This window comes from Gasterosteus aculeatus, chromosome 7 (assembly GCF_964276395.1).
Source record: "Gasterosteus aculeatus chromosome 7, fGasAcu3.hap1.1, whole genome shotgun sequence".
In the NCBI taxonomy this organism is placed as follows: Eukaryota; Metazoa; Chordata; class Actinopteri; order Perciformes; family Gasterosteidae; genus Gasterosteus; species Gasterosteus aculeatus.
In genome coordinates this window covers 16,167,764-16,181,576 of record NC_135694.1, presented here as the reverse complement: position 1 = coordinate 16,181,576, position 13,813 = coordinate 16,167,764, and the positions used below count along the sequence as shown (strand labels likewise).

At 43.8% G+C, this 13,813-nt stretch overlaps 1 protein-coding gene across 1 annotated transcript; it reads left to right on the top strand.

Moving 5' to 3' along the window:
* Positions 1–1,255: 1,255 nt before the first annotated feature.
* exoc3l2a (exocyst complex component 3-like 2a) lies at positions 1,256–11,183 on the top strand. The gene is made up of 13 exons (XM_040182696.2): positions 1,256–1,443; positions 3,239–3,792; positions 4,354–4,571; positions 4,994–5,744; positions 5,849–5,963; positions 6,041–6,151; positions 6,232–6,332; positions 6,454–6,564; positions 6,646–6,781; positions 7,109–7,231; positions 7,337–7,492; positions 8,437–8,558; positions 10,307–11,183. The coding sequence occupies exons 2-13, from the start codon at positions 3,263–3,265 to the stop codon at positions 10,626–10,628; spliced, it is 2,796 nt and encodes a 931-aa protein (XP_040038630.2). The 5' UTR covers positions 1,256–1,443; positions 3,239–3,262; the 3' UTR covers positions 10,629–11,183.
* Positions 11,184–13,813: the final 2,630 nt, after the last annotated feature.

Genomic DNA, 13,813 nt, shown 5'->3' with positions numbered 1-13,813 from the left:
GCACATATGTGACTCATTGAACAGCTGTTAGATTATGACAGTCATGAAGGTAATTTATTATCGTAATTACAGGACATCTAGATATTCCCAACATACCAGTATGATGTGAGCCAGTCACATTGAGTAGTGTGTGTGGTGTAGCATTGTAATATTTCATTCATTCACTGTTTTTGAGCTACAAGTCAAAAGTTTGGACACTCTCTGTCATCGAACTAAATGAGAAAATGTTTCCAAACTTTTGACTAGCGCTTTATATCGGTAATACATTTTTATCCTGTAGAGAAATAGCCCTCCACAGGAGTTGCTAATAAAACATTTTTTTCTCAATTTGGGCAAATAATGTAATGTAATGTATTTTGTGCTTTGTCAATCATCTGAACTGCTTGAAAAGACAGTACCAGTTTGATAATCCTTGCATAAGTTCATGTCATCAAATATAATATCAAAGATCCTTCGTTTGTAGCTTCCAATATTCAGTTTGTTGACACTGCAGAGGTCTTTGTGAGTGAACTGTGTTTTAGTTTGTTTAATGATGATTTTACAGGAGTCCAATATTTGAACGACGCACGACACAGGAAGGGAGAGAGTGGTCGGACGGTTGGGTTCCTGGGGTCAGCCGGCTGTTATTTTACACCTCTGTACACTAGGTGGCAGTGGGGAGCCACTGTAAGGAGCCCCAGGCATGTTGGCACGCCAAAATATGTTTTTCCTTTGCTTGGTACTTTGTCATTAATCGCAAAGCTCTGAGGCATTTGCACAAACATCTCATATATCCTTCAACTGTTAATGTTGTATTCTCTGTGTGACCTTGACACTCCACAGTACAGCAGGGACAATCTGGCAGCGGCACCATTACTGGTTACCGCCACATTAACTCCTATCAGTCCACTTAGAGTCTTCCGCTGAGGAAGATGACACTGCTGGTGCTGTGGGAATGGAATTTTGGACTCAAGGCCACTGAATCTTCCACATCTCTTATTATTCACAGAAATCAGTGAGGATGAACACACAGACACACACAAACACACACACACAGACACACACTACTAACACACAGACAGGGCGTGTGTGGAGCTGATAAACACATACAACAACTGCAGAGGCATGTCCTGTTCTATCCTCAACTGTATGCAGTGAGAGCAATTAGAAGGGTCCCCAGAGTGCAGAGGGGGCGGAGGGTCAGTGGCATGGGGAAGAGGGGGGGAGGGGGACGGGACGGGCCTTTCCTCAGGAAAACATATCACCTTCCACCACAATAGAGCCCGTCAGGAAACCACAAGCAGGCGCATTGCTCTCTTGAGTCACAGAGTACTCATCGGACACGCTCTCACAGTCATCGGTCGCACACGCATACAACACGCTCTACAGACCTGGCAGCCTGCACAGCCAAGCACACTCCAGGATGACACTGTGCTGAAAACACTGCAAGTTCAATCTCATCGGGTAAGTGTCAATGTTCAAACGGCTATGTTTCAGTGTGGAAAGTTAGTGGGTTTGGACATTTTCTTCACCACACACAAATGGGGTGAATGGACATTTCTTGAATGGGAATAGGAACAGATGATAGAATTAGGGATACATTTGTTTGAGGTTAGGATTCTGGTTCAGCTCAGAAGATGTTTTGAACGTAATAATGGCTTAATTCTTCCAATGGGTCTATAAAGACAGAGAACCCTGAAGGATACTCTCTTCATGTCACATTTTTGTCATAAACTAACCTTTGGAGAGCACAACCTTGAAACAGACACAACAGAGCACCTTATGCAGGATGGTAAGCTGACAGGCAGTTTGGGGAAGTTTGCCCTCATTGCTATTCTAAAATATACAAACAAATATGTCTAAATTCAAGCAGAAGGTATGACCAAGACATAATCTATTCATTTGAGTAAATAATTTGAATGCCAGGGTGTTAATTGTCCCCTTTCAGTGTCCAGGAGACAGTTCAAGTCAATATTTTGAATTTGATGTCCCACCAAAAAACAGACTGTTGTTTTCACTAGAGTGGAGCCGCTCAGCGTGCTGCAGCACAGGACTGTCTTTAGACAAGGTAGCCCCCGGCTCTGTGCATTCAGAACTACACCACTGCCGAGGGCTAAGAAAATCAATGTGTATTTTGCTTATTCAACATTATGACAGTGATTTGAATTTGCATTCCCACTCACCTGATTATTTTAAGTATATACATTGGGCACAAACATTTGAGGAAGTGTTTATGTACATATATACATATAAATTTATATATATAAATATATATATATATATATATATATATATATTTATATATATAAATATATATATATATACTCTTATACAATTATGTAAAAATGTCTAAGAATAACACTAAACAAAATTGTCATCTCTCATCACACAGGTTTAAGGGCTGAAAATGCTGTAATTCTGTATTGGGTGATGACTGAGGTCACAAATGTCGAACACACTAATTTTAAGAGAAAAGTTCATATTCTCTGTTCTCACATGTAGTTTACGTAAAGCTACATTTGAAGCAGTTTGAGGTATCTATTTTCCAATGGGGATCTTTTTGTGCATGGCAGCTTTGTTTCCTCACAGAGAGGCATATTGCTTGTAAAACTTACAGTAATGATTCTACAAAAGAAACTGTTTAATGAAACATATGGATATGTGTTTTGTTTTAAAGTGGACTTTACCAAATGTGAACTTTTTCTCTAAGTTGAACAAAGACATCACTTGGGATACACTTTGTTCATAAAAAAAAAGATCAAAATGGACGTATTTTTGGCATTTCAAACCAAGTCTAGACAACAGAACTATAAATTGAACCCATTAAAACAGTTGTGACATCTTTCCCAAATTAGCAGGAGAAACAAAAATATTCATAGTTGCTTTCATTATGACAATTTATTTAAAGAAAATATTTCTATAAGGCTGAAGGTTGCATGCGTAAACAATATTTGAAATACATGTTTCCTATTTGCTAAGTGAAGTGCATTACATAACCAGGTATGTGAACGGATGTTTACTCCCAGTTATATAAACTGTTTCATGGCTCAAGAAAAAAGTTTTCCACATTGCAATGTCCAATGGACTGAAAGGATGGAGTCTGTCTGGATATCCTGCTTCTTTTGGTAGCACTATTGCCATTTGGCTTTGCTATGTACGATGTAACCGCTGCTGAATAATGCATTTGATAATCATTTTCAGTCTCGTATATTCAACTTTTTTGTAACTGACAAAATCTGACATTTTCCTTTTTTTGCAGTTTGGTCAAATCTTAAATGCAACCATGCCCATTCTAAAGAAGCTCCCAGGAAGGTCCAAGAGCTGCCAAGAGTTCCCCAGAGTAAACGGTGAACTGATCCTGCCCCGACTGGACTTGAATGATCTCAATGATCTGAAGGAACTAAATGACCTGAAGGAACAGAACCGGAACTTAAACCCCTTTGAGGACGTGGACCTGTATGAGGACGATAGGCATGGCTGCGATGTAGGCCTCATCATGGGGGAGGTCAGGGGAAACCTCCAGCTCAGGTCCTGCCGCGACGGAGAAGAGGAGGAGAACGAGGTGAATGCGGAGAGGCACGGGGCCGGTAACCCCAAAGGGAAACCGCTGAGGGGGACCCTGGAGCGCATTTGTGGAGTGTCGCCCCTCAAAACCCTCGGAAAGCTTGGCAAGGGGCTGCGCATATCGGGACGCAGCGTATGGGGGAACAACTCTCCCTACTACACACCCGGCAACTCGAACAGCCTCCCACCAGAGAGGGAGAAAAGCAAAGGACTACGCAGGAGCTCAGAAGGAATTATGACCCTGCTCCGGTGAGGAGGGGTGGGGAGGAGGTGGAGTTATACTCTATTACTGTACAATATATATATATATATATATATATATATATATATATATATATATATATATATATATATATATATATATATATACATATTCCGTTCCAGGACCCTTGCATCCAAAATAGAAAAAGTCCCCCCAAAATAGATTATAGTAACAGAGCCATTTTGAGCAGCTGTGCATATATAGATCGACCTCTATGAGGAATTTGCGTTCCAGAGGAGTTAACGTGTCTGCTGGTTAGTGGTATAGTATATACTGTTCTTATTTCCTGAGCAGTTATGTAAAATGCAACTAGTTGATCAATGGAACCTCCTTTGTGCTCCAGTGACTTGTTGACAGTTTTGTGTTGAATATGCGGCATTCCAAACAAGCTGCTTCTGGGCGAGACTGTTGAGTTCAATGCAAACCTCAGGTCTCATTACTGTTTATAGATTCCTGTACATGCAAAAATCACGCGGCCTAATAGTGTGCCTTGTTTTCTCGGTGGTAAATAATTAATTTTCTTCATTGCTGCTGTATTTACCGTGCAGGATTACAGGTCGACGCAAGGAGGAGCGCAGGGAAAGCCTGCCCAGCGGGAACCTGAGCACAGACGGCGAGGCGGAAGCCTCCAGGCGGCCCTCGTTCCTCAGGATGGTCAGCCTGGGCAAGCTGAAGAGGGAGTCCATGTCAGACAAGGCGTCCCAAGAGGCTGAGGAGGAAATAGAGGACGAGGAACCTGTGGTCAAAACACGAGAGCCACTCTCAGGTAACAATCAAGGAAGCAACAGATGTAAAAGCTCCAGGCGAAGAGTTTCTAAACACTGACATAGAAGAATCGGTCTTTTCTGAGGAGTTTGCCTTAGACCGTGGCTCTTCCTGGTCAAGCTTTGGCAGTACTTCCTCCCAATCCTAGAACACTCTGATGAGGCTGAGGTCCCCAGATCCCTGAGTCACTGGGTTCAATAACTACCAGACTGTGAAATCAGGAAATGCCCACATTTCCTCCCACCCTGTTCCTCTAGAGTTTCGATCATGCTCCCTTTCACAGGCTCCACAGGGAACCTCGCTAGGAATAGAAGAGTGTGCAGAAAAGGCAACAAATACACTGATCATCCAGATTGCTGATCAATACTCCATTTTTTGCAAATAAACAAAGCTACCTTTTTGTTCTCTTCTCACTCTCACCAGTGCTGGAGATCCTACAGTTGGTAAACAGCAGGGACCTTCTTCTGGCTGACACACACATTCAGGAGCTGGAACGAGAGTGCGAGCTGCTGTCTCTCCTTCCGAGCGCGGCTGATTCCAGCCTTACTACAACCCTAATTCCCAGCCCCCCTCCTAGTATGACTGCCTTCCCGTCCTCAACCTTTGATGACTCTCTCAGCTCCAATGCATCATGGGACTCGGGCCGGCGGAAGGCCAAGGACGTGGAGCTCCTGTACGAGGCCCTACAGAGGGAGATGTGGGACGTGGTGCGTGAGTCTCTCCGCCAGCCCAGTGCCGGGCCCAACCTTGGGCTGGTGGTGCTGGTGATCCAACAGGAAGAGCATGCAGATGCAACCTGGGCCCTGAGAGAGGAGAACAAGCAAGACGAAGAAGCCCCCCGGATCCAGCCCGGCCAGCGTCCCCGGCAACTCAAGGTGAAGTGGAGGCAGGCGGTGATGGAGGCAGCGGACTGGAGCCTGCCAAACCAGGCCGACACCCAGGCGGGCCAGCTGGCCTCATACCTGGAGCGACTGAGGAGTCGTATGGTCGACGACTTGGATGCAGCGAGGAGGAATGCTGTGTCCATTTACCCCGAGGAGTTTGCTTCCTTCCAGGTGTACGTGGACAGTTACCATCGAGCTGTGGCTAAACGTCTCCGGACCATCACCAGTGGGCCGCTGCAGATCACAGACGTCTATTCTTTACTGGACTGGTTCTACAACATCTACAGCAGGTAGGGGGCCTTATCAGACAGGGAATCTCTAGTGCAGTAAGGTAATGATAATCTCTAATCTACAAACTGGACTTGCTTAGTAAGGAGGTTTCACCTTTGACCAGGGATGTCCTTGGAACCATTGGCACAACTGCACCCATCAACTACGCTGTACTGGAGCCCATCCTGCCGCAAGACACAGTGGAGCGTCTGGAACAAGACTGCATCAGCATCGTCAGGGTGAGAAATTCTCTTTTCACAAAGTGGTTGTTCTAGATTTTAGACGGGTTTTAAAATTCAACCCTGGGATTTTTTAGGAGAATGTGACAACAGAATTGATTCGTGTTCTGGATGAAGAGGAGAGGCGATGGGCCCAGACCCTGCACATAGAGGAGTACCAGTCCCACTTAGCACGCTCAGTCATCCAGGTACGTTGTCTTTTCACTGTGAAATGTCCCTTAAGCTTAAGAGGCAGCTGTTTTACCATTTGTGCCTTTCTCAATTACAGAGATTGAAGGTGGACTTGGACAGATCTACATCTGTTAACCAGTTGCTCGGGGCAAGAGTGGCTCGTTGTAGTCTCGTTGGACTGGCGGACTTTCTCTACAGGTGAGTACATGCTATCAGTGAGGCGTAAATCCTTGGAGAACTACAATATTGATTACATGATTGTTAATTTCCAGACTGTATATGCATTCAGAGGATTTTCATAAAAGTTCTATGTGTCCAGTTTTCAGAGGAAGGTGGAGATGTTTCATGAGACTCAGGCAGAATTCGGAAACAGAGGGGACGGATATGTCTCCAGGACCATAGCTCTGGTCAACTGCTGCCCTCCTCTCAGGTAGATTCATAACTCAAATGAAACAAATTGTCATTGCCTGCAGCAATTTCTCCAGCTTCCCTTTCCACTGTGTTTCTGTAGATCCCTAGTGGAGCGCTGCAGGCAGTGTGACCCACAGGGCAGCGAGGAGACGGCGCAGAGAGCCAACTGCTCCCTGGACAGGATTATCAACCAGTCAGTGAGGGTGCTGACCGACAGGCTGTTCGAGCACATCAGGGTGAGTAAACCTCATCTCAGTCCTTCAAGTGAAACCATCACCATTTGATAAAATTCAGTTTGATTAATCCTATGGTACAAGAAAAATCTCCCAAATCGAAACACTCACTACAGTAGAAGATATTACTACTACTACGATACTAGATTATTCTTTTTTTTTCCAGAGCATTTCATTTATTGCTTACCGCCAGGATGTGAAAAGAATTACTACAAATATAACAGAAAAGGTTTTTCAAGCAGCTGGCTATCAGGGGAGTATTTGAGGAGGGGAGTATTTGAGGAAGTAAAAATCTTCTGGTAATCGGAGATTGGTCTGTTGTCGTTCCAGCCTTTCTTTGACAAACTGATAAAGAGAAAATGGCTAAACAACACCGAGGCCATTGAGGCCATCGAAGCTAACATTAAACAGCACTTCAAAAAGTTCAGAAGGATGGACCCTCCGCCTTATCAGGTAACACTTGTTGATGGAACAGAGGTGGTGTTTTAACACTTGACAGCATTTGCTTAAGGGTCGTATGTACCCAGTCAGTGACTGGTTGTTTTGACTGACTGATAGACCCTGGTTGGAGAAGTGCACCGGCGGGTGCTCGTCGAGTATGTCCGAGCCATCATGCGCGGACGGGTCATCTGCACATCCTCCAAGATGAGAAAGAGGATGGCTTTCCGCCTGCAAGATGAGGCCAAACAGCTGAAAGGACTCTTTAAAGATCTCGTAAGTCACGTCATTAAAGCCTAATTACCCTCCAAAAAATGTCTACTGCAGCACTGTCAAGATCCGTCGTAGGAACATTGAAGCCCAATCCATTCAAAACAGGGCTCATGACTGTTTTTCAGGAAATCCTGAGATTCATAAACGATTCCAATTTGCTGATTCTTAAAAACACTGAGTGGAGCTGGCGCATGGACACTCTGACCCTTCAGCTTCCTAGGTCAGGAATAATTCAGACAGTGTTGATACAGTAGTGAGGTCTGAAAAATGGCTGCCGTCAGTGAGATGGAGATTGATGGACCAGGCTTACGTTAGCACTTGCCAGAGGGGGCAATTTATTGTAAAACAATTGCGTCTGACAGCATGACGTTTGCCCGCTCTCTGTGTGCGAGTTCAAACAAGTGTCCGTCACCTCGGCTGACAACAGGAAGCTGCTGTGTTCAGGAGGAATTTCCTGTTCCTGTCAGCTTGCCGGCTTTGATGTGGCTCTGGGATGGCCTTGATGGCCTCTTTTGCTGTGGACTGGGGTGAAGTGTCTGTGGAAACTGGTGGGGGGAGGTAGGAGGGTTTAGCTTTTAAGGGCTGTCTAAAAAAGTATTCTTATTTATAGCGGATGCCAAGCCAGAGAATTCTGCTTTCTTTTCCTGAGTGTTTGACGGAAAAACACAACATAGAAAAACAAAGGTTGAGCTTTGTTATTCACTCATAATATCAGCTAAATGTTTGGCCTCTGGCCTTCAATGGAATTCAATCTAAGTTTCCTCTTCAGGCTTCTTAAAAGCACACAATCGATACGGTGAAAAGGTCAGTTGGACCAGTGATAACAAATGCTGTTAAACAAACATCCTAAGTGCAATTTAATGCTGATTTCTTCTTTTTTATGCCAATGAATATTTCACACTAATAAACATTGTCACTGCCTTCTTTGTTTCCCTTTTTGGTTTCAGGAATCTACTTCCTCTTGGTTAGACAGCATTGTCTGCCACCTAGCTGATATTATTCTCCTGGAGGACACTCCGTCCATCCAGATGGAGGTGGCGGTCCTGGTGAAAGAGTTTCCAGATATAAGGTGAGTGGTTTAGCAAATGAACAGTGCTTGGACATTTCTGTTACAACGTGGAAACGGCTCCTCTCCCTACTTTACCAACAAAGGCCGTATCCTTTAATGCCTAGTGATACACATTCACGATGCTGTTTTTGGCGCACTGCCAAAGCGTGGAAAAAGTACGACTATGTGTGTTTTTTTTTTGTTTTTTTTGTCACAATGGATCAAAACAAGGAAAAGGAGAGCGGAAACATATCAACATTAACGTTGCTATTTTTGGAGAGGGGAGCGGGTCTTTTTTGAGAAACGACGAGGCCTCGAGGGTACAGGGAGAGAGGGGTAGGCGGGGGGAGTAGTGTGTCCCCGGCCAAAGAGGGCTGTTGTGCACAAACTCAGGTAGCGCTTGGCAAGTAATGACCGCAGGTGACGCACAACTCTCAGCAGAGCAGACAGGAAGCTGCTGCCGAGTACTTCCTGTTCCTGCCACCCTCCAGGAGACAGACTGGTGCCACACTTGGAATCAAAGAGGGAGAGGTGTGGAAGAGGAGGGCAAAACATGGCAGTTCAGATCTGGAGACATGCTAACTCCCCGCTTGACTCCCCCCTTTTGTTTACCACATGGCATCCCCTGCTGGTATTTTAGGAGATCAAAGTCTGCCGGCCTTTCTTGAGTTTTTATGGGTGCTTTGTTAAACTGCGACAGAGTCCTTTCCTTGATATAATGCGCTGCCTACACATGGGCATACGAGTCAGCACTTCCAACAAAGAGCCTTTTTATGCAATGACAACTGCCAACTCAAACGCTCTGTATTAGTCGTAAGGCATCAAGATGAAAGGCTTTTGGATCCTAGTATCTTCATATTTGATATGAAAATTGCTTATTTTATCGCGAACACTCATCTCTTCAAAAAAAAAGATTCAAGAACAAGAGGATTTCTTGCCGGTTACCAAAATGTTTAACTGCATTATTTCCAGATAGAAAATATGTCTAGAAATATTTTGTCTAGAAAGATATCATTACCGGTAGAAAAATTGTCCTCCTTTAACTTAGCGATAGTGACCTAAAACCATGTGACCTTGGTGTACTCTTATAGCCTAACTCTCTCAGAGCTTAACGTCTGACCTTAGGTCCTGGTGGCATGAAAATATCAGAAGGGCCAGTTTTAGTTAGCACACGCCCAAAGGAGCATGAGTTGACGTACCATTAACAGCTACAAAGTCTGCGTTGACCTATTTCAACTTATACGTAACGTACTTAACTAACGTCATTCATGTAACATTGCTAACTTATGCTCATAAACCAGGACATGTAACAAACATGCTTATTTAACCCCAACCATGCTCTTTTCCTGAACAACCTGCTTTGTTGTTTAGGTATCACAATATGTTGGATTTGGAACCTTGATTGAGAAGGATTAAACGTAGCACGTACTTTATAGTGAAAGGCCGGTATAGTTGTTGTTTAGAAGACTTGTGTTAACAAAAAGACAACAAAAAGAAATACGTAAAAGATATGTAAACACATTGTTGTTATTGTTAATTGGTAATGATTTATTAACAATTAAAATGTGTGCTTTCGTAAAAAGTGGAACCAAATGCTCTGTTAGTGGAAAGTAACAGAACATTTGGTTCCACTTTTGGCAAAGGCTACGACTCAGACAGATGCCACTGTTGACTCATAGTTATGACAAACTTTAACGACACCAAGCAGACCCGATTTCCATTAACACCCGTCTCACCCCTTTTCCTCTCTTCATCCTTCCTCCCAACAGGAAGAAGCACGTCTCCACCCTGCTGAACATAAGAGGGATGATGCGGCAGGCCGAGCGCCAGGAGATCCTCAACATCGTTAAAGACTTTGAGTGCCGCAGCGCGCTGATGTGTCGGGACCGCGCCCTCTTCTCAGACATTCCCATTACCTCGGAGGTGCACTGCATTAGCTTGGGAATCCTCCGCCTCGCCATGACAGTCTCCAACTGGTTCTCAGAGCACCGTCCCAGACGAAGCTCTGGAAAGAGGGGCAGGGGGCCGATGCCTCAACCAGCCGAGGACCAAAACATGGAAGACGCAAATAAATACCAAAGAGAGGACTAGGTGTTTGTGTAAGGAGAGCGTTCACAGGCCCGCAGTGTGAAGATAGCGATGAGATGTACATGCACCTTGACCACAAACTGATTGCAGCAAATATTGTTGCCAGAAACTTGAGTTCAGGTACTGCTCAAATACTGTACACACTCACTGACATTTCTCTCTCCCCACATGTGCATTTTTTAAAATGTGAAACAGTCTTAGCATTGTGACAATCACGATAATTATTTTATGCTGCTCTACACATCTATGGAAGCTAACAAGTGGTATCAAATATCTTGAAATGTTACTTCTTCAGTCTCTTAGCTTTTCATCACCCCCCTCCACCCCACCACAATACATCATTGCAGAAAGAAAGACACAAAGCAATGTGATCCAGGCTGTTGTTTAACATGTATTTACCCAACCATATATACCCACCCGCTGGTATAAAGACAACATGTATGCAAGTATATATTGTAGTGTATGGACGTGGAAATGTGTTGAACTCTCACTGTGAATGAATTGGATCTGTTGCTGGAAACATAATAAATGTTTGCTGGGTAGACTAAACAGACTAAACAGACTCGGCTGCTCCGTCATTGTCTAACTACCAAATCTTTGAAAGTGGCACATTGAATTGTCTCAGTCTGCTTACTTCTAACTTTAGATGCCCGTGAACGTAGGAGCATCAGACACTACGTCTACATTTGTGTTAAACAAAGGCACTATCGCAGACCCAGATGTGAACTTTGTGCCTTTATTGTTTGTGTTGAAGATGTGGCCGCTTTGTTCTGAGATCTTGAAATATTGGGCTCCGCTGCGGCTGCTATGTGACGTTCTTACCTCCGCACAGTGATCGTAGGGGTCACGCTCCCCGAGGCCCGAGAACGGGATGTTTTTGGATAAACTAAGATTTCCTGTTGTCCACCGAGGTGCCAACGGATGCTTTTATTGGAACCAAGTTTACGTTATACGCTAGGAGGGAACATCCTCTCTGCTGCTCAGTGTTCAGCGCAAAAACACCGTTTCATGTGCGACTGGTCGGCTTCTCAAAAAAAAAAGTTGGCCAGTCTGTATGTGAGTGGCTGACTTACTGCAGGGGAACAAATGGAACTCATTCACGGCCGGTGGTCGAACACACTGATCACATCATGGTAAAGTCTGCCCATGTGTTTGTGTGTCTCCTCGGCAGTGAGGTCAATGATGGCCGTTCCGTGGTGATGGTCCAATGCGTCTATAAGTTTGAAATAATTTAGTTAATGTGGTGCTATTTAAATTCATAACTGAGCACAATCAAATCATTAAAAGAAATGTATTAAATGCTGCCTTTTTTATTGAGCCATTTAAGTCAATCTGGACATTGAGTGTGAAAAGGTTTGTTTGATTGTACCACCAGTGATCTAGGACAAAATAGCACACACATGTTATAATATGAATATATTTTTAAATGTGAAATAACATTAGTATTATAATTGTTGGGGGGACTTCAGTTTGATACGGTACCTTTGGAATGCATGTTAGACTTTTCCATCCAATATGTATCATGTGAGTCATATGTTAGAGGTCAAATGCAATTTAATGACAGTTGATGAGTTGCATCAATGATCTAACAAGTTAAATCTTAGATAGGAAGAAGTACATTATCAAGATTTCTTAGTAAGTTGAAAACCTGCACACTGAACAACAAGATATTTACTCAATTTACTTAATTTATGTTTGGTTCCATAATTACATTACAAGTATACTGTATTTTGAAAAAAATGATACCAGTGCTTCTTTGAATGCATCATACCTGACACTGCAAGATTAAAACCTTTTTCCCCTCATTTGATCATCTCTTCTGTACCTAAACACTTCTTCTACATTTTCAAATACTAGTTATGCTATGATACGATAAGAAATGCTGGCCATTTGCTCAGTTATTCTTACTTGTGTTCTTGTTTTGTCTCACTTCTTGTTATGTTTAAATGTTATATATCTATGACTGTCCATCAAGCAATGTGTCCAGTCCTGCAGCCACTTCCTCCTATTGACATGTGTTTGATTTAATGATACATATAACCAGCATGCCAACTTGAAAATGCGACCTCGAGGAGAGAAACTCATGATTTTTAAACATCCTAGACTTTCTCCGTCCCAGATTCTCTTCAAGATGTGGCTACCATTAATATATTTTAGATAGCTCTGACCCTGGGGTCAACCGTGCACATGTTCTTATTTCAAAAGAGTTCCCCGAATTTCTGGAACAGAACAGGAAGTAGGTTGAGTGAAATTGGCATAGGAAGAATGTTAGCTTTAGCTGCGTGGCTTCTGGGTCTGTAGACATTATCAGACATTCCTTTATATAGTAGACTCAAGGCGGAATCGTTGTTTTCCAGGTAACCCAGACGGGGATAACCATCTGAGGAGGGAAGGTAGGACAGAGGGCCAAACTCTTGGAGGTTTCCCTCGATCAGGCCGGTGGAGGTGGAGTGGCTCAGTGTATCACAATGCAATCCCTGGGAAGCACTACCCAGCTTCCTTTCATTAACGTGGCTCTGCAATGGAAAACCCATCTGGCTGTATTCTGGCTGTTTGTTTTCGGAAGCAAGCAGGGCCCTGTCTTTGTTCACACTGCCATGCAGTTTCGGTGGGTCCACTCTTTTCTGTTTGTTTGCTTCTCCTGCAGCCGAAATAATATTCGATTAATTAAACTGCTGTGGTTGAAAGGGGCACTTGTCTCAGGTCAGTTCTGGGCACTGGGGTTGTTTTGTCTAGACGAGGTTGCTCCACTATCTATCCCCTCCCTGGACTTAAGCCAAAACACATATGCACATAACCGAACTATGGGCCTCAATGACGCTCAATGAAACATTAGGCTGATAATCATCATTTAAAAATAAGGATATTAGCCATGTCCACTTCCAAGTGGACCACCACTAAGATCAGGGGTAAATGGTAAATGGACTGTACTTGTATAGCGCTTTTCTAGTCTTCTGACCACTCAAAGCGCTTTAACACTACATGACATCATTCACCCATTCACACCCATTCATACACTGATGACAGGAGAACCATACACAGTGACACCTGCCATCAGTAACTAACATCCACACACTGTAGTCGCAGCTACAGGAGCCATGTTGGGTTAAGTGTCTTGCCCAAGGACACAACGACATGCAGGTTAGCCGGGCCTGGGATCGAACCGACAACCCTCTGATTGGAGGACG